At 42.0% G+C, this 21,443-nt stretch overlaps 1 protein-coding gene across 7 annotated transcripts in view; it reads left to right on the top strand.

The window, feature by feature from the left end:
* Positions 1 to 21,443, top strand: part of LOC135221777 (pleckstrin homology domain-containing family F member 2-like) — a 117,883-nt gene that overhangs the window by 11,303 nt on the left and 85,137 nt on the right. For 6 of the 7 annotated variants that reach the window (XM_064259611.1, XM_064259607.1, XM_064259612.1 and 3 more), the window contains exon 2: positions 19,571 to 19,773. In XM_064259611.1, coding sequence (XP_064115681.1) covers positions 19,571 to 19,773 — 203 coding nt within the window. Of the gene's footprint in view, positions 1 to 5,428; positions 5,588 to 19,570; positions 19,774 to 21,443 lie in introns of those variants that run through there. The other variant, XM_064259608.1, reaches the window with a different exon arrangement.

The following is a 21,443-nucleotide window of genomic DNA, read 5'->3' on the forward strand; positions in this document are numbered from 1 at the left end:
TTTGGAACTGGTCGGGACTGGACATTTACGCCTTTCCCCCATTCAAGATCCTCGGGGAAGTAATGAGGAAGTTCGCGGCATCAGAGGGAGCAAGGATGACCCTCATCGCCCCCTTCTGGCCAGCGGCCGACTGGTTCACAGAGGTAATGTCCTTCCTGGTAGACTTTCCGAGGACTCTGCCCCCTAAGGAAAGATCTACTCAGACAGCCCCACTTCGAGAGGTACCACAAAAACCTCCCCGCTCTGAGTCTGACTGCGTTCAGACTATCAAGAAGTTGGCCAGAGCGAGGGGTTTTTCAAGACCTGTGGCTAAGGCGATTGCTACCGCAAGGAGGCCCTCCTCAATCGCAGTATACCAATCGAAGTGGGCTGTCTTCAGAAGTTGGTGCAGGAAGAAGGGCATTTCCTCCACCTCAACCTCTGTGAGCCAGATAGATTTCCTTCTTCACCTCAGGAAAGAAGCGAAATTAGCTGTTCCCACGATTAAAGGCTACAGAAGCATGCTTTCTGTAGTCTTCAGACATAGAGGACTCGACTTCGCAAATGACAGAGACCTTCATGATCTCATTAGATCCTTTGAGACTACGAAGACTCTCCAACCTAAAGTACCATCGTGGAACTTGGACGTGGTACTTAAGTTCTTGATGTCGAATCAGTTTGAACCACTCCATTCAGCTTCGCTTAGGAATCTGACAAAGAAGACCATTTTCCTAACTGCTCTGGCGACGGCGAAGAGGGTTAGCAAAATCCAGGTTATAAGCAAGCACATTGGGTTCACAGATCATAGTGCAGTTTGTTCCCTAAGTCCTACGTTCTTAGCAAAGAACGAGAACCCTTCCAACCCATGGCCGAGGACGTTTGAGATCAAAGGGTTATCTGAGTTAGTGGGACCTGAACCTGAGAGAGTCCTGTGCCCTGTCAGGGCTCTCAAATTATATTTGCAAAAAACCAAAGCATGCAGAGGCTCTTCTGAGAACTTGTGGTGCTCGGTGAAGAAACCGGATTTTCCAATGTCAAAGAACGCACTGGCGTTCTTCTTAAGAAGTACGGTTAAGGAAGCTCATGAAAAGTGTAGTGAGAGTGATATGAAGCTTCTAAAAGTGAAAGCCCACGAGTTGAGGGCTATAGCTACCTTGGTGGCTTTTTACAAAAATAAGGCACTCAAAGACATTTTGAGCACCACTTATTGGCGAAGCAATTCGGTGTTCGCTTCACACTACCTGAGGGAGGTGAAAGCAACATACGAAAATTGCTACTTGCTCGGACCATACGTCGCTGCAGACACTGTTTTGGGGGCAGGAGGTAGGACTCATCCTATCCTTTAATGGTTAGGTGAATTTTTAACTTGTGTTTATGTTTATGGGGTTGACCGCCTGGGGCGGATCTCCCTTCCATTAGCTTAGTCTTAGTGGGATACCTTTGGTAGGCTATGCCAGGTGGTTTTATTTTACTTCGTTGCCCTCATTGTATGGTCAATGGTCTAGTCACGTCGTGGTCTCGCCCCTGTTGACAGATCATCTGGAGTGCACCAGCTATATAGGTCTCTACCTCGCTGGCAACTCTAGTAGCAAAAGCAGACTTACGTGGCAGTAACCACGAAGCCAGCTATGCTAACAGGTAAGGAACCAAGATATCAGTTATCTGCATATATATGTTTCCTAAAATCTTCTATTCTGTCTACTCCCACCACCAAAGGTGGGATTCAGCTATATATGTACTATATCTGACAGGTAAGTTTCATGAACAAAATGATATTGTAATGATACAATTAAGTTTGTTCATACTTACCTGGCAGATATATATAATCAAGTACCCACCCACCTCCCCTCAGGAGACAGTGGAAATAAAATTATGAATAGAAAATGGGAATGGTTCCTGATACCTGCCTCCCAGCGGCGGAAATGGGTACTAACCACCTGACTCCCACTGCGTGTGTCGTAAGTGTTTAAAATTCTGTCGGACTCGGAAAAATACAGCTATATATATATCTGCCAGGTAAGTATGAACAAACTTAATTGTATCATTACAATATCATATTATTATTATTATTATTATTATTATTATTATTATTATTATTATTATTATTATTATTATTATATTGTATTGGGTCATGTAGCCGTAGAGAGGGTTTCCTACCTTCATATATTATTATTATTTTATTATTATTATTATTATTATTATTATTATTATTATTATTATTATTATTATTATTATTATTATTATTATTATTATTATTATTATTATTATTATTATTATTATTATTCAGAAAATGAACCCTGTTCTTAAGGAACTAGCTCACAGAGGCCATGGTGTTTATTAGGAAGAAGTGTGAGGAGGTAAAGGGAAATACAGGTGAAAGAGATTTCTCTTATTAATAAAGAGAACATAAATTAATGAATTTATAAATAAATGAAAATATGTTGATATGCAAGGAGAATAGTATTAGGGTAGTAATGCATTGCATTTTCACTTGTGTAAGAACTTTTGAGGTTCCAATTACACAACGTCATTTGGGGAGACTGTGCCGGCACACAGTCCAACAGTGTGAGAAATAAAGGACCACTGGAACTGAGAAGTTCTACAGGAAGGCATATTTAACGCTTATTGGTGCTGCTGTTTAGATATCTGGGGATCAGGGATCAGTTTAGAATGTGAAAGATCTTTAAGATGCAACTTATAAAAATGTGACAAACGAGACCGTCGACCAAGTCATAACAACTAATACTAATAGGAAACAGAAACCTACTACCACAAATCACTCTATCTAAAAGGGATAAATCTTTGGCATAAGCAGACATCCGTAATCCATACTGAAGAACAGTATTCTAGGACAGGAAGGACAAACCTGAGACAGGTTGCGTGTATTATATCACTTGTTATAAATATATGAGGCAATTTGTACGACACCTAAATTTTGTGTGACATTTGCCGACACTTTAGTTAGAAGTTTCTCAAAAGTAAGATTTGAGTCAAAAGTTACACCTAGAATAGTTAAAGCTTCAGACTCATTCAGTAGAGTCCCATTGACTTTGAGGGACAATGGGTGGAAAATCTGTACTAGATCTGCTAATCAGCAGTGTTTCAATTTTTCTGGAGTTCAGCCACATACTCCACAGACTACACTATTCACTAATCTGCTCAATGTCCCGTTTGAAACTAAGGGCTGCTTCGTTTCTCATAAATGGAAACTTTAGAATAGTAAAGTATAATGTTTGTGTTTTGTGTGTGAGTTTTACCAAGTACCTAAAATTCATTACACATTTTTTGTTTTATAACACTCTCTCTCTCTCTCTCTCTCTCTCTCTCTCTCTCTCTCTCTCTCTCTCTCTCTCTCTCTCTCTCTCTCTCTCTCTCTCTCTCTTCCTTCCTTCCTTCCTTCCTTCATGGCCAGCATTACCTTATATTTATGGTGATTTTCTCTGTATATATTTAAATATCTGACAGTATAATTGTGAACTTGTCCTCACTTCTACCTCAGAACACCTGATCTTTTTAAATTACATTCAGTTTTTCTTTTGTATTGTTGAACTGAGAGCTTTTGTCTCTCCATGTAGTTGGGCATGTAACACCCTTCAATTCTTTGCCCTTGCCATTGCCATATTGTATCAGTCCATGCTTGTATTGAAGACGTCCCCGATTCCTTGCTTTTCATCTGCGATTTAACCAGATCCAGCTAGGCGGTAGAAAATTATCCTATTGTTAAGACCTCAGGTTTTCAGCTATGAAAAATACAAATTGTCTTAGAAAATTTTTTCATATTTTGACTTTAAAGTTCCTACACTGCTTTAAAGTGTTTTCACCCGATTCTTGTGAACTCTCTAAGGGAAATTGGGGCCTTATGCTGCTTTCAATGGGAGACCTGTCTTTATTTTTGAATTTTTACCATGAGATTGAGCTTAACAAAGTGTGCAAGGTGTCTGTCATGTTTTCCACCAGAAATGTTTGTCTTGCTGTATGGGATAATAGTCCATAGTATAGGTGGTCTTTGTTAAGGTTGTCATTTCTCACTTTACTATGATACTAGGTCAAATGATAATGACTAGCTATGTGTGTAATGTCATCACAGCAGCATGCACCTTCTTGGGTTGTGGTTGATTGCTTTAAACATTTAACCCATTCAGATGTCTGCAACAAACATAGTATAATAAACTTGAAAGTATTCTTGAAGTTTATTAGAGAAATGCTTTACAGTAAGTACATTAGGAGAAAATGTTGGGTTCTGTTAATTCCTTCTGTATCTGTTTTAATAAAAGAAAAATTAAAAGGTTTTCTTTTGTGTTGATAATCTATGTGGTTGCATGTATATGTAGACTATTATGTATGTGCACTCATTTGTGTATACCTTTAGCATAAACAGTACACCATTCTTATTTTAGAATACGTATAGTATATGTTATTTTATATATACTCTTGAGACTACAGTACTTGCCTCTATATTATTTTTGGTGAACTTTACAGAGGTCACCTCGGATTCATTAATTTAAATGTATGATTGATAATCTTTTTACTGTAATGAAAACCATCTTTTTTTGTGTTACTTTGAATGAATGATTATTACTGATTATAAGAATGATAATGCTCTCTCTCTCTCTCTCTCTCTCTCTCTCTCTCTCTCTCTCTCTCTCTCTCTCTCTCTCCTCTCCGTTGCTAATGCTGTGGTGTGGTGTAAGAACTTGAAACGTAGTACAAATTACATCTAATGATAATTCATCCTAAGTAACTTAGATGAGGTTTTGCTTTCCAAGGATAGTGGTTAGTTTTGAAGGTGTTTGGGTATTCTACTCAAATGTTGATGCACAAGCTCAGTGCAGCATTTCTGCTGTACATTTTTTATTAATGTCATTAGGAGAACATGTCAGTGTGTGTGTGTGTGTGTGTATGTGTGTGTGAGAGAATTTGTACAGTGTATGACTCAGTGTCATATCTCCTTATCACTCAGTGGGAGTTGTCTGAGTTGTCAATGCTTACTTATAGGGAATAATTTTGGTTATGGATACAGATATTCAGTCTTGTTTTGCCCCTATTTGGAACTTTGAAAGAAAATAAAAGTTTTGTTCCTGCAACAAGGAAATACTGTTTGTGGAAATACAAAGAAATGAACCTTTTATGTGGTATGTCTGTGCACACATCGCTTTCCTAAAGTTTTAAATGGCTGACCTTCACTTGGTAACTCGAGTGCCTTCCTGTCCCAACTGCTTAAGAGGGTGCCATGTGCACCTGTTTATATTACTATGTTTAGCTACACAAACTGCCTAATGTATGTACATATTTACTTAGTTGATGTAGTTATAGTTTCTTTAATTTTTGGAACTACTGTTATGAATTTCAGAATTGAAGGCTTTATCAGAATTTGTTTTAAATTCTTGAAAATTTGAGTAGTTGGCAAGTGGATGTGGTCACTGAAGGGGAGTTGCTGTATTGTTTGAGTAAATTTGGGCAGCCTGGCAGTTGTGGCATTAGGGCTGACACCAGCTGTGGAGAGTGAGGAGAGACAGAGACTTATCCTGTGTTCATTTTTACTTTACTTTGAGTTTGGAACCGGTTATTCTCTTCAATACTTGTGTTGTGTTTTGCCAAAAAGAAAAAAGTAAGTGTGTGTTTCCATGAAATTTCAGTGTTGTTGTGAATATATGTACATATAAGTATTTTATTTATATCTTTGTTGTTCTTGTATACCAGCTCTTGTTATTCGTTTTGTGTCAGAGTAGTGTTTTTATCTCAACCCTTTGTTGTTAAGGAATGCCATGTTATTATTTATGGGATAGTATCAAATGTTAGATAAAGATGTATTCATGACAGTGCTGCCCCAAGTGTTATGTGAGAACTGCTGTGAAATTAGAGCTGGTATTAGGATTGTGAAGCCATATAATTGATTAAGTCAGTGAGGGGACTAATACCCCTGATTCAGGTGCGCTGCTTTATCATTGACAGTTTTGAGGTCCTTTTGATCTGGTGCACATTGGTGTTTGCAATTCAGTAGTATTTTCTCTTGTGTTAATAGAAAAACAAACACAATTGGCTGTAATTTAGTTATGTAGGTTACTGTAGTGAATAGTTCAAATTTCAAATAATTTTTATGCAGTTGAGCTCTCCTATTATAATATATATAGGGCAGTTCCCTCATGTGAACTCATATCTTCAAGAATTAACTGCCAAAAATGGAAATAATTCACTGGTTATGGTTGAAGGCAGAAGGGTGGAATTGAACAAGAGTAATGCCCTTCCATAGTTAGTTTTCTACTGTTAACAGTGTTAAGACCAGCTTTCAAAAATTACCGTAGATTTGTTATTATGCTAATAGATATAAAAAATTTGTTTAAGACAAAGTACTTTGGAAGACTGTGTTAGAGTTAGGGCTATTTTGTCATCAATTACAGAATTGTTCATTGAAAGAATAGGTACCTGTTAGAAAAAAAAAAATTCTACAGTATGTACTCTATACAATAAATGGAGCCTGTGCTGAATGTAGTTCATATTGCAAGAAATTCACTTTTTGTTCCCCAAGTTAAATATTTATACAACTCTGCTTCAGTGTTACACTAGCAAAAACAAGATATGAGATCTATGACTCATTACTAAAAATTTGAAAACTAAATTCCATTTCCTTCCTTTGTTTTACTTGAATTACATATCCTGTTTGTTTATTGGTTTTTCCATAATAATCTTATTGTTTAATGCGGTGATGACATTTTGAATGACTTCTTTCTGATAATGATTAGTCATTAGAAAGCTAAATTGTTGTTGTTTTCTGTTGGCCGTTTTCTCTGGTACCACAGAACAATGAATATACTGTGACTAGGACTAATTTTTATTTACTGTTCCATAACAGTACATAGCCCAGTTATAATTGACCTTTGAAATGTCTAAAAATGGGAGATTTCCTTTAAGCAGCATTGAGCAAATGGTCGTGCAGTTGGTATACCGTCTGGATATATCCAATGGTGAGTTATCTGTGAAAAAGCTGTCTAATGAGGCCTTCCCAGTTATCATTATTTAACATTTGTATTTTCCTTTCTTATTGTTAACCAACACACTTGGTATAAAATGCCATTGATGACAATGATTTCACCATTGATGTCAACATAGTGTATATCGACATTAAACATTAGGACCAGTGTAAACTGGATGCTTATAAATCCTGCATTTGAAGTATGTAATGTTTTAATGTACTTCATGTAAAGAAGTTTTTAATAGCTAACCTTAAGTCCAGATAAGGGACTAATGCTCTCTCTCTCTCTCTCTCTCTCTCTCTCTCTCTCTCTCTCTCTCTCTCTCTCTCTCTCTCTCTCTCTCTCTCTCTCTCTCTCTCTCTCTCTCTCACATGGATGGAATACACTTTTCCTCCTATGTTGTGAGGTACTGCAACCAAACCCTTAGTTGTTATGTATTGTTAAAGCAGGGAAGAGTAAAGAATCTTTTTCTTGTGTGTAAATCTAGTTAATAAAACAGATCCATAGTGCTTTCATTCTCTCTGACAATGAACACAGTAGTTCATGTAAAGCTTGAGAGCTTCAAGTGTTTTAATATTGTACCAAGGTTTTACAGACAAGAAAATCAATTCTGACGTAAGTCGGCCCACTTTAATTTTCCGTAAGAATATTATACTAGCCTAGCCTACACTACACAACATACTTTATACATATATGGCATAGTAATTATTGATTTCAGCTAATTCTTTAGGTTCAATGCACATTGGCTCATGATAATTCAGTACACAAAGAGAAATTGAATAACATTTAACAAGCTAGCCTCGTGTGTACGATGATGATGTTATCATGGTACGAAGTACATATATCGTATACTATATACGAATACAGTAACCTAGCCTACATTGTACTGTATATACTACTTATATGATATATATACATCTTGTGTACTATGTGTTATGTTCCAGGGTGTTATTTCAGCTACACCAGGTCATGACTATTGATGTTAAAAGAGTAATTGTAATCCTCATGTAAGTTGTAGATCTATCGTAATTGCAGCAGGCATTTTATCAAAATTCCAACTTTCGGTATAAAAACATCATCTGATAATTGTAAAACCTTCATGTTTTTTCTTGCCAGTGCTACTTGCAATACATATGATAAAAGAATCAAAATTCATAACTCAGCACAGAAAGATTTCGGGATCTCTTCCAATCTAATTGCACTTCATTGTCTTTTTTAGAGGGGATTATATTATTTGCTGGTTTTTACATATGTCCCTTTCTGAGCAATTACATATAGCTTCCTACTATAGCAGTCAAAAATTCAAATTTTGTGGTGGCGCCACCATCACTAGTGTAGGTGAATAGGACCAGCCCTCTTTTGGGAATGAGGTACAAAACTGCAGAGGGATCCAATTTGTTTTCTGCTGGCTCCAAGCCAACATCAGTGGTTTTTGGCAGTCATCATTCATCATTGTCTTGGATATTTTCCAGTATCTTGGTGATGTACTTAGTTCTTTGTTGTTGTGTTTAGTTCATTAGGTCAGACTTAAGCTCTTCTAGCATTAGATATTGTGTAGAAGGGTGTAAAACTAGGCTAAGGAAATTGTCTTGTGATTCGCACAGCAAATGTATCAGTGTAGGGGGTAGGAATGTTCTAGGGAATTAACTTGTCTTAGTGCAAAGATTGGGACGAGTCACAGTAGAAAGCTTTGAAATAGCATTTAGATAAGCTAACTAGGGACAGGCAGAGGAAAGCAACTCTCAGGGCTGAAAGTAGAGCGTCTATAGAGACTTCACCGTAAAGTAGTTTTGGATTTGTCTATTCCTTCTCAACCTCTTATAACATCCTTGATCCTTAGCTCTCTAATCCAGACACCATTGCCTATCTCAATTCCAAATTTGACAGGAAGTTAGATTTTCTTGGTAATGTGATAATTGAGTTAGGAACTTCTTTCAGGTCTTTTGTGGAGGTTGTCTCTCAAAAGTGACTGTTTAGTGCCTAGTGAGAGGAGAGTGTTGTGATTTCCTAGAGGTGGTTGTTCGTCCCACCGGTTCTCCTAGACGAAGGTCCCTGTCCTGCTCCCCCGCACCAGGAAGAAGGCATACTGGAAGTCCAAGGGAGGCTGGTGGGGTTTGCTGATGGACACTTTCCCCCTCCATCACACTGTTGATTGTACCTAGGCATCTCAGTGCGAATCGATTGTTGTTGGATTTGTTGGACTGTGCTCCAGACAGGAGACATCATCGTAGATGTTCTGTTTCCAGACCCCAGGAAAGACATGCGACTGCAGCTGATGGATCTCCTCCCCATGTTAGGATGTTAGTACAAGGAGATCGGTGGCAGTCCCCAGCTTTCATGTAGCATCGACAGTCGTCCTTCAGCTCCTAAGTCTGCTCATCATCGTGAACTTGGGACAGCCTGGAGTCGTTATCTGGTTTAGAGAGAGTTTTGTTGAAGAAGTGCCCTGATCTCCCTGTTAGGCGTTTGTCTCCTCCAAGCTATTAAGCGCTTGCTCCTTTTTGCCTGTGCGCTTCTTTGGATCACTTGGTGCCTGTACCTAGCCATTCAGTGCCTGCACTTGTCCTCTCATCGCCTGCTTCGGACTGCTCAGTGCCTGCTGCCAGGTGCTCGGTGCCTCTTAAACGTCAATTAGAAGAGTTGATGAATTTTCTTATGAAGAAACCCTCAACTCCTCAGAGGAAGGATAATTCCTTGTCCCTGGTTTTGTCCAAAAAGGAAGCAGTAGAACAAGAGGCTGCTCCCTCTTCAGCCTATGTTTCATTGTTGAGGTTCTTCTAGTCGAACTTCCCTAACTTCTTCGTGTCTGCCACTCTAGTGTCTCCAGCCTCTACTTTCTGTATGGGAAAATGTACATCTATAGTGGACTTCCCAAGATGGTTCTGTCTTCATCTTCCAAGGTTTTTAACTGAGGTTGGAGAGTAGCTAGCCAATAAGAGGGAACATGGTGAATCTTTATTTGCGTTCCCTGCTCCTTCCTTGGGGGTGTCTGCCTCTTCCCAGGGGGACTACTGCGGTCTAGTTGATCTGCGAGAGGCTTGGCATTTGCTTTAGCAAAGATTTTCTTCTCTTCATCCAAATTGTACCATTTGGTCAAGAATATTTTCAAAGCCTTAGAAATTTTACCTTTCTTGACTGGACAGTGGGTGCTCTAGCAAAAAAGATAAGAGGATTGCCCTACTCTTGCCTCTGATTGACTTGGAGTGTTGTCCTTTGCAGACGAGGTGGTAAGGGGTGGTTCCTGTGAGATAGCCTCCCTTTTCTTGATGGGCATATTGAAAAAGAGATCGCTGTGGTGCTATTTTACTACCAAGGGGGTCGCCACTACTCAGACATCAGGACTCTTATTCTCACCATTCAACAAGGTTCATCATTTTCCTCAAGACATGATGAAGGAAGTCCTCTCAGACTTGCAGAAAAAGTCAACCACAGACCTGTTGGTGTAATCGACCTGACGACCCAAGGAACCTGTTGCCTCTCCTTCCAAGTCTTCCCCCCCCCCCCCCCCCCCCTTTCCCCCCCCCCCCCTTTACAGTTACACCCCTTTCAAGGGGGAAGACCTAGGCCACACTCAAGACCAAGGACTAACTTGCCACCTTCCTCCAGACCAGTCATGAAAATGTCCATCAAGCTGGCATTAAGCCAGCTACTAAGAAGTGATCCACTTGTCCTCTGTGCCCCAGTTGGTGCGAGGCTCCTTTATTTTTGGAGGGAATGAAGCTGCAGATGGACAGAACCCTTTGTAGTCCAAGTTTTGAGAGAGGGTATTTGATTCCTCTTAGAGAAGCTGACATTAGCTATCTCTCCGGTAGCTTTAACAGCATACTCGGTAGGATCCTAGAGGTATTTGGCCCTCTCCAAGGAGGTAGAAGCACTTATCCGTAAGGGAGCATTGGAAGAGGTGTTAGACCACTGCTCATAGGGGTTCTACAACTGACTCTCCATAGTCCCCAAGTCATTGGGGGCCAGGATGCCAGTCCTTAACATCAGCGCCCTTAGCCTCTTTGTTGTCAAGACGAAATTTCATGTGGAAACCAGTACCTCAGTCATGTCCTCTCTACACCAAGGAGACTGGATGGGGACTTTAGATATGGAGGGTGCTTACTTCCACATCCCCATTCATCCAGAGTCAAGGAAACTTCTTCGCTTTGTTTTCCGGGGCAAAGTTTTTCAGTTCAAGGTACATTTCTTTGGCACATTGAAGAAACTCCTCTTAAGAACTGGAAATATTGATTGTCAAGAAGTCCCAGCTTATTCCGACACAAAAGCTTCTATATTTGGGCATGATTCTTTGCTCTCGAACTTTTTGGGTTTTCTCTCCCCAAGAGAGTAGACTGTTGCCTTCAGACATTCCAAGAGTTCCTCGATCTAAAGACTTGATCATCAGTAGAAATGGGTGAGTCTTTTAGGAACTCTAGTGTCAATGGAGACCATGAAGCTCAGCAGGCTTCACATGCGTCCGCTTCAATTTTACCTTGAGGTAATGTGGAGCAGGAAGACTGAGCCAAACTCCCTAGAGATCAAGACAGGCCTTCTGTGGTACTAGTTATCCGCAGATTGAAATTTTATTTGATGCATCGGATCTGGGATGGGGCACCATTCTAGAAATACAGAAGGTGCCGGGAAAATGGGCAACAGAACAGAAAGCCCTTCACATCAACATGGAGAAGGAGTTAGTAATTTGTCGTGGCCTCCAACACTTCTCTCACCTGGTTTCCAGGAAGGTAGTAACAGTATTTGCAGACAACACCACACCCATGTCTTATATCTGCAAACAGGGAGGCACACACTCCTTCACCCTTCACCAAATAGTGAAGGACCTTTTTCTCTGTTGAGAACTACAATGGATGACAATTCTCACTTATTTTGTGCAGGGGGAGACTAAACGTCCTAGCGGACAAGTTAAGCAGAGAAAATCAAGTTACAGTGGTCCCCCCGTATTCGCGGGGGATGCGTACCAGACACCCCCCCCCCCCCCCCCCCCCCCCCCCCCCCCCCCCCCCCCCCCCCCCCCCCCCCCCCCCCCCCCCCCCCCCCCCCCCCCCCACCCCCCCCCCCCCCCCCCCCCCCCCCCCCCCCCCCCCCCCCCCCCCCCCCCCCCCCGTGAATAGTTAAAACCCGCGAATGTTTGGAACCCCTATAAAATGCTAAAAACAGCCTATTTTGTTAGTTAAAACTCAAGAAAAACCCACTAAAAATGTTCCTACTTGGTTTTTTTAATAGTTTTATCACAAAAAGTGCATTTTAAGGTGAAATTCATAAAAAAACCAGGAATTTGTGGATATTTATCATAGAAAAATACCGCCAATGCGTGAATTTTCCGCGAATAATGCAGGGAAACGTTCCCAAGAGAAATCCGCGAATGTGTGAGTCCGCGAATCTGGAGAACGCGAATACAGGGGGTCCACTGTATTCTGACAGAATGGACATTGGATCTCCAAGTGTGCTCAGCTCTTTGGAGACTTTGGGGCAGACCAGCAGTGGATCTTTTTGCAACGGCAAAGAACCATCACCTTCGGACTTTTGCTCTCCAGTCTTGGATCCTATGGCATGGGCGACAGATGGCATACCACTAAACTGGGCAGGTCTAGGCATCTGTACATTCCTGCCATTTGCCATAAGGGAAGTAATAAGTAAATTCTCCATCACAAGAATGTCTCCTTGACGCTAGTTGCGCCATTCTGGCTGAGAAAGGAATGGTTTCTGGACCTTCTATAACTGCTAGTGGATTTATCAAGGCTTCTTCTACAAAAGAGGTCACTACTCGGACAGCCACACCTGCTCAGATTCCATCAAGGATTATCCGCTCTGGCACTGACAGTATTCAGTATTTAGCAGGCTCTACCACTCAAAGTGGGCTGTACAGTGGACCCCCTGTTTTTATGGGGGATGTGTACCAGACCCCCCTGCAAAAAGCTAGAATCCACGAATACGTAGAACCCCAATAAAAATGCTTAAAACTGCTTAATTTGTTAGTTCAAACTCGGGTCCACTAAAAATGCATATAGTACCTGGTTTATTAATAGTTTTATCACAAAAAGTGCATTTAATCATGAAATTGCTATGAAAATTCAGTAATTTGTGGATATTTCTCATAGAAAAAATACTGGGAATAAGGGAAGTTCCCGTTATTAATGGGTACATAAGGTCCAAAGAGAAATCCGGTAATCCGGAGTCTGTGAATAGGGGGGTCGACTGTATTCAGAAGTTGGTGTCAACAGTATAACATCTCTAATTCTGAGACCACTATAGCCCAAGTTGCAGATTTTCTGCTGTTCCTGAAGACCTCCAGAAAGCTATGCCTGCTACCATTAAAGGATATAGGTCAATGCTAAGCTTCCTTTTGTTCATGAAACTTACCTGTCAGATATATATATATAGCTGTATTTTTCCGAATCCGACAGAAATTTAAACACTTACGACACACGCAGTGGGAGTCAGGTAGTTAGTACCCATTCCCGCCGCTGGGAGGCGGGTATCAGGAACCATTCCCATTTTCTATTCATAATTTTTCTGTCGCTGGTGCTGTAAACAACGTTTGCAGCACCTCCGTCCAGATTTTGGAAACTTACTAGCTACTTGAGTATCCCTTTTGGTTTTTTTCTTTGGTATCTGAATTGGATCGGTGGCTTGGCACACGTTGACTTTGGATTGATTTGATTTTGGTATTGATTTTTCTTTGATCAAGATGCCAGGGTCTAGTTCAACTAGCGCTAGATTTTGTTCTATGTCCGAATGTAGAGGTAGGCTACTGAAAGCTTCAGTAGACCCACATTCTGTTTGTAAGGTTTGCAGGGGGAATGAATGTACGTTTGAAAGTCGTTGTAAGGAGTGTGAAAGATTAACAGTCTGTGTGGAAGGCGTATGAAACCTATCTTAAGAAACTTGAGCGAGATAGGTTAAGGAGGTCTTCCTCCAGGAGTGTTTCAGGTAGGCAAGATTTTAATGATTCTCCTGCTAACCCTCCTTCTGTAGTTTATGCTCCTACCCCTGTAGTGTTGCCTCCGGCCCCTGAAGCAGTGTCGGTAGAAGGTAATACTTTATCGCTGATTCTCGAATCGATTCGTAACTTAGAATCAAAAGTGTTAGAATCAAAAGTGTTAGCTCTGGAGAGCAAAAGTGAAGAGAAGTGCAGTGAAAGTGCCCCTTGTGTAGTGGAGGGTGCGTCAGATCGGCCTCATTCCGCCTCTAGACCTAGACCTCTGCTTGACTCCCAGGTTACGTGGAGAGAGCATGTCGAAAGTCGAAGGAGGGTTACTAGGAACCCCCACCGATCTGGCGTGCCTTCGGCAGCTTCTGACGAACCTACCCAGACTGCCAAGGAGAGTGTGCGTGCACGTCTTCTCAAGGAGTGCTTTTCTTCTTCGGAAGCTTCCTCCCCGCGCAAGAGGTGGAGCTCTCATGCCGCATCACGTCCGCTGAAAAGGACGGCTCGTGTTCGGGACGCTTCACGTCCAAGTTGTTCCCCGGAACTTTGCTCTTCGCCTGATAGTGCGTTTGCTGCTTTTCCTCTGCAGAAGAAGCGTAAGGATTCTTCAGAGGCGGAGTCTTTCCTAGATGATTCTTTCGAGCGCCGCAGTCGCTCTAAGGTGCGTGAAGTGGCGGTTCCTGGGAGTAGGAAGAAGGCGTCCCCTCGCCACTCGCCTGCTCACAGGATCAGCCCCTCCCCAGAAAAGGAGGCTTCACCTACAAGCAAGATTCTCCAGTCGCTTCAGCAGCAACTTCGAGATGTTATTTCTTCGAGAGAGACTGTTTCACGTCGCCGTAGAAAGGATGACAATCTTCCTGTGAAGAGGTCGAGGCGTTCTCCCTCTCCCTCTCCTTGCTCGTCTCCCTCTAGAGTTCGTTCTGCTCTCGAGAAGCGGTTGTATCCGCTACTATGAAACATGTAGATAGGAAGCGCGTTTCTTTAGATGCCGAGCATGCTTCTGTGAAAGTCAAGCGCGCTTCAGTGGACGCCGAGCGTGATTCAGTGCAAGTTAAGCGAGCGCCAGTGGACGCTCGGCGCGCGCCAGTGGACGCTCGGCGCGCGCCAGTGGACGCCAGGTGTACACCTGTAGCTGTCGAGTGCGCTTCAGTCGGCGCCAGAAGATTGGCTTCGGACGCCAAGCGCGCGCCTACGGACATCAGTTTTCCACCTCCGCAAGCGCAAGTGGAAGCGGGAACTCCTCCTGTTCGCCGCTCTTTCTCTTTTGAGAAAGCTCGTGACTCTTCCTTACTTCCTCCGACTTCTCCAGTGTCTGAAGAGGAAATTAGTGACGCTTTCGTCGAAGTGGACGAAGATCAGCAGTTGGCTCCAGTCTCGACGGACTACAAGGTTTTAACTTGTCTGCTACAGTCAGTCTTTGCAGACACTTTCCAGCCTGAAGCTCCACGTACTCCTCCCTCTCACTTTTCGTCATCCAAAGCTACTAAGATCTCGGGCTTTGTGAAAATGAAGAAGTCGCTTTCTACGAAGCAAGCTTCTCGCAAGGTCCATGATTGGATGGAAAAGAGGAAAGCTTCAGGCAAGACTTCTTTCGCTTTACCACCTTCAAGACTTTGTGGCAAAGCTGGTATGTGGTACGAGACGGGAGAAAACGTCGGAGTTAAGCTTCCAGCCTCGGCTCAAGGAGACTTTGGTAGTATTGTGGATGCCGCCAGAAGATTTTCTGTCTTCTTCCAAAGTCTCTTGGACGCATAGTGAGCTAGACTTTCACCTTAAAGGCCTCTTCAGGACACTAGAGGTCTTTAATTTTCTTGACTGGTGCCTAGGAGTTTTGGATGCCAGGTCCAGGAGTTCTGATTCCATCAGTCTGGGGGAGCTGTCCAGTGTATTGTCTTGCATGGACAAGGCCGTCAGGGATGGTTCTGAGGAATTGGCTGCTCATTTCAGCACGGGACTGCTTAAGAAGAGAGCACTCTTTTGCAATTTTACCGCAAAGTCGGTCTCGCCAGCGCAAAAAGCGGATCTTCTTTTCGCGCCTTTCTCAGAACAACTCTTCCCCAACTCTATGGTAAAGGACATAGCCGCCAGTCTCCAGGAGAAAGCAACCCAAGACCTTTGCAGTCTTCTAGGAAGCCTACAACTACTTCGTCTTCTGGGTCCTCTGCTTTGAAGAAATCGAAGCCCTTTCGATCTGCTTCTTCCTCAAAGCCAGCCCCTCGAGGAAGAGGCTCTTTCAGAGGCAAGACCCCCGCTCCTTCTAAGAGCAAGAAGTGAGAGGGAAGTCCTTCAGCCACCGGTAGGAGCCAGACTTCTACATTTCGCGAGAGCCTGGGAAGAGAGAGGTGCCGACACTTGGTCTCTGGACATCGTCAAGAAGGGGTACAGAATTCCTTTCCTGAAGTTACCCCCGCTGTCTTCGACACCATAGGATTTGTCTCCTTCGTATCAGGGAGAAAAACGGAAAGTGCTTCACGATCTACTAGATCAAATGATCGAGAAGCAGGCGGTGGAACAGGTCTTCGACCGGAGTTCTCCAGGGTTTTACAACCATCTGTTCCTAGTGCCGAAGCAGTCAGGGGGGTGGCGCCCCGTTCTGGATGTCAGCAGTCTAAACCGCTTCGTTACCAAGCAGAAGTTCAAGATGGAGACACCTCAATCCGTGCTTGCAGCCTTAAGACCGGGGGATTGGATGGTCTCACTAGACCTTCAGGACGCATACTTTCACGTCCCCATCCATCCCCGATCAAGAAAATACCTGTGGTTTGTCCTGAAAGGGAAGGTATTCCAGTTCAGGGCACTCTGCTTCGGTCTCTGCATGGCGCCGATGGTGTTCACCGTTCTTATGAAGAACGTTGCGAGGTGGCTCCATCTTGTGGAAATAAGGATCTCTCTCTACCTAGACGACTGGCTTATTCAAGCCTCATCGCAAGACCGGTGTCTGAAGGACCTTCACACGACTTTGTCGTTAGCGAGGTCCCTGGGACTTCTGGTGAATCTCGAAAAGTCGCATCTGACTCCTTCTCAATCCTTAGACTATCTGGGGATTCAGATGGACTCAGTGGCTTTTCAGGCTTTTCCGTCCCAGGGGCGACAACTTCAATGCCTAGACAAAGTGTCAGCCTTTCTCGGGAAGGAAACATGCTCGGTGAGGGAATGGATGAGTCTGCTGGGGACCATTTCCTCACTGGAGAAGTTTGTTTCTCTGGGAAGGTTGCACCTCCGACCACTTCAGTTCTTCCTCTCAAGCAATTGGTCACGCAAACAGGATCTAGAAGAGGTCTTGTTTTTGACGGAAGAAGTGAAAAAGCACCTCAAATGGTGGTTGGATCCAAAGAAGCTTGCGGAAGGACTTTCGCTCAAGCTTCGGAACCCCGACCTAGTGTTGTTCTCCGACGCGTCCTCCACGGGTTGGGGAGCAACACTAGGAGGGAGAGAAGTGTCAGGCACCTGGAGAGGGGAACAGGTGTCCTGGTACATCAATCTAAAAGAACTTTCAGCGATTTACCTTGCTCTAAGGTTCTTCCAAGAGGAAGTCTCCAACAAAGTGGTTCAGATAAACTCGGACAACACCACAGCCCTGGCATACCTCGGGAAACAGGGGGGAACTCACTCTCCTTCTCTGTTCGCCATCGCGAAGAATATCCTGATTTGGGCGAAGTCGCAAAACGTCACGATTCTGACAAGATTTGTGTCAGGCGTGGAAAACGTGCGAGCGGACCTTCTCAGTATAATAAAGCTGATGGACATCCTCGGACCTCAGCAGGAAGAGAGAGACTTATGCCCAGTCAGGGCATTAAGATACTACCAGCAGAGAACTGAAAAGATCACAGGACCTGCAAATAATCTCTGGTGTTCTGTGAAGTCTCCTCTTGTCTAGTATCAAAGAATGCCATTTCCTCCTTTTGGAGAAGTCTAATAGGGTAGGCATATTCTCAGCTCCAGGAGGATGTTCTGCCTTCTATTAATGCTAAAGTGCATAAAGTCAGAGTGGTCGCCACTTCTCTTGCCTTTAGACATAATATGTAGTTGGAAACGACAATGCATTCTACTTTCTGGAAATGTAGGTCAGTGTTTGTGATAGTATATTACAGTATTTGAAAGAAATTGAAACAGTTTTCAAAAATTGTTGTACATTTCCTTTATTGATGGCTGGCTTGGAGTTGGAGAGGAAGCATAGGGGCCACTTCTGTCCCTCTACTATCCTCTAACCTTGGTTAAAGGTGTTAAGTTTTTGGGAAGCCAGGGAGGGAATACTGGTTCCCGGAGTATCTGCCAGTTTTTTAATGGTAGGGTGGTACTTGTTTTCTTTTTGTAGGTGAGAGTGTTGTTTTTTTATATGGTCTATGCCCAGGGCAAGAGTACCAAGTTTTTAATCTTTGTCATTCATCTAATGAACTGCCATGACTGCGAAGCTCCCACTAAGTATGAGTGATCACTGGCCAAAACTGCCACCCCTTCTACAGGTTAATCATCTTACCAGGTTAGGCACAATAAGTATTGTGACAATACTTGCAGAATATCTATATTGAGTCATTATACCTATCTTTTTAATGTCAGTGATATAGAAAATACTTACCAAGCAATTACATTATCAGAGCTCTTTCCTCCTCCCCATAGTTGAACATGGCAGACCAAACGAATTGGAACCCTCTGCAGTTTTTTACCTTTCATTCCCAAATGTGGGTGGGTGGCGCAACAAAATTTGAATTTTTTTACTGCCGTGGTAGGAAGCTACATGTAATTGCTTGGTAAGTATATGTATAATTTAATTTTATCATAAAAATAATTTTTGTGTAGTACTGTGAATCAACCATTTTGCAAGCAATTGTGCACATATTAAAATCCAAGAAAAGTAGTATTCAGACCCATATATTAATTTTAAGATTGGTCCTTGAGCCCCGTAATATGCATTGATCCATCAAATGATGGTTAGCTAAGTAAATGAAGCACTGGGTACCCCATCACTGGAGTAGCTCACATGTAATCATTAACCTCAGTGTTGCTCCACTGGTAGTTTAATCTGTTTTGTATGGACTTCTCTGTTTCCTGTGGTATGTAATGCAGTTTTGATAAAGTGTAGTATAGTTGGCAACATTAGTTGTTTTAAATTGTTCAGAATTTAGCTGGTTGAGATGCAAATTGTTTATAATAGTTTTAGAGCAGTTCTTATGTCTTTGTAGCTCACTGAAGTGTACCTTGACCTGTATTGCTTATTTAAGGTTGTCATATATTCTGTATTAAGCAAAGAAAAGTGGTAGTTTGTACATTTTGTGTTCTTGTGACTCTGATGTTCTTGTTCATTAAAGTCAACCCAATTCTGATCATCTTCGTATTGTAATTAATTTGACAGGTATGTTATTAGAACTTCATATAGTGTTTATTCTGTAAGTTGCTATTGGAGATCTGTTATTTTGTCTTCCTTCTGAAATCTCATTCTGAATAACTTTTGGTGTTAGTTTGTATAGTTCTTCCTTTTTTTAATATGTTATATCTTGCTATTTGTAGTTTATAATTTGATTACCCAAAGTATGACCAGTTAGGCATTCACCCATGTTATGTCAACCAATTATTTTGTTGGTATGTATACCCGCAAGGAAAGTTGCATTAAGTTTTTATCAATATAAATTACTTATGAGTAGTTATTGACTTCTATTTTAGTAATAAATAGGTCATTAAAAAATTTTCTTTTCAGTGAACAGCGAGGCCAATGCTCGGCGCATTGCCATGGTGGAAAATTGTTTTGGGGCATCTGGACAACCGCTTAATGTCCCAGGACGTGTTCTTGTTGGGGAAGGTGTCTTGACAAAAATGTGTCGGAAAAAACCCAAACCTCGTCAATTCTTCTTGTTCAACGACATTTTGGTGTACGGCAATATTGTGCTTAATAAAAAGAAGGTGAGAATAAAGAAACTTGAATTATATTTTCCCTTTAGGCAATTAACTTGGAGTTAAAATTATTGTAGTAATTTTTTTTTTTTTTTTTTTTTGTAGAGGTACTACCATCATTACCCTATTAGCAATGTAACAAAAAAATGCTGTAAATACAAAATTTACCAATATTCATTTTGTTGATGTAAAGTTTCCAGTAGATTAAATTATCTTGATCACCATTAAAGATCCTTGAAAAAATGTTGGCAGAAGTGTTCCTTGCTGCCAGTTTTATTGTTATTGCACAGTTTTGTACTGGAAATGCTATCACATTTCTGCTTTTAAAATTATCTCAAATAAATGCTACAGTAATATTTTTAAAATGAAACTTACCTCTCTGTAGTACATTACTTTTACTTCCTTGCTAACAGTAGTTCAACAGATTGAAACAAAAACAAAAGCTCAGCCATCGACCATGTCACATTGAAATTTTTGCTTCTTGTCCGATCAGCGTAGTTAACAATGATTGGGTCAAGTCATTACTGGGATAGGTACCTAATCCCCTGGGGCACCGGACTCTGTTGACGTATAGGAGATGTCTTTTGCATCCATGGTCAGAAACGTTGGGACAAGTCAGTACTTGGATAAGTGACATCCTAGATGTTTTGCCTGATTTGTCAGATCAACAACACCTCCAAACTAAGCTCTGACAACTTTTTCTGGGTTCCTAGGAGCTCCTTTTCTTTTGACTTGATGTAGTTACACTCCTGTGAGGATTGGGAGATGTAAGCAGCAGCTGCATGCTGCAATTACCAGTTGATCCACAACCCGAGGAGAGAATATTGTATGGATCTTTAGACAGTATTAAGAGTTTGTGTCTAATTAGACGCCCTTATGATGATAACAACACAAAGGTAGTACGTACTAGCATGGTTATACTATCCTCCTCCAGAGGTTTTTAATTTTTTGGAACATTGACCAGGGTGGCAGGCTCCTACACTTCCTTTATTGGAACTTAAACACAGTTCTTTTTAGCCTTTCAAGAGCTCAAGATCCAACATAGACACTCCTCAGTGTGACAGCAGTGACACCACGGTAGTGCCATGGTCACCAAAAGGTCCTAGTGTCCTTTCATCTACTCTATAACAGTACAAGTACATGAGCAGACAGAAGTACATTCAGCACATTGGCCAACCAGACATCCCAAGCAAGATGGACGTACAAATTACAACAATTATATGCTGACGTCAACAGATAAGGATAATTAATCTTGGCACCTTGGCTTCCGGAAATTCACTCAACCCCTGAACAAGCTTGATCATAGTCCTCGTTTTCTCAGCTTTCTGAAGTTGGTGCTGTTCTGATTTGCCTTCCTGTACCTTTGAATAAGGTAAGACATCTTTGGTATCCATTTACATCTGGAAGCTTACACCTTTTGCCATACTACATGTTTTGAAAATGATCAGTGAGATGGATCATTCCCCTTCTGTGGTCCCCAATGACAATATGACATCTATGTTGCAGACTAGACTTTCAACCCAATGCCAACGATTTGTTCATTAGCTTCGAATTTCCTGAGAAACGTTCAAATTGTCATTTCTCTGAGTAGTGAGATCAAACGAGCATACCCCCGCAACTTCCTGGTGGACACCAGTACGTTTCGGGCCAAGTTGAAGGTTATCTAGACGACTGAGTAT

This window comes from Macrobrachium nipponense, chromosome 3, assembly GCF_015104395.2.
Source record: "Macrobrachium nipponense isolate FS-2020 chromosome 3, ASM1510439v2, whole genome shotgun sequence".
In the NCBI taxonomy this organism is placed as follows: Eukaryota; Metazoa; Arthropoda; class Malacostraca; order Decapoda; family Palaemonidae; genus Macrobrachium; species Macrobrachium nipponense.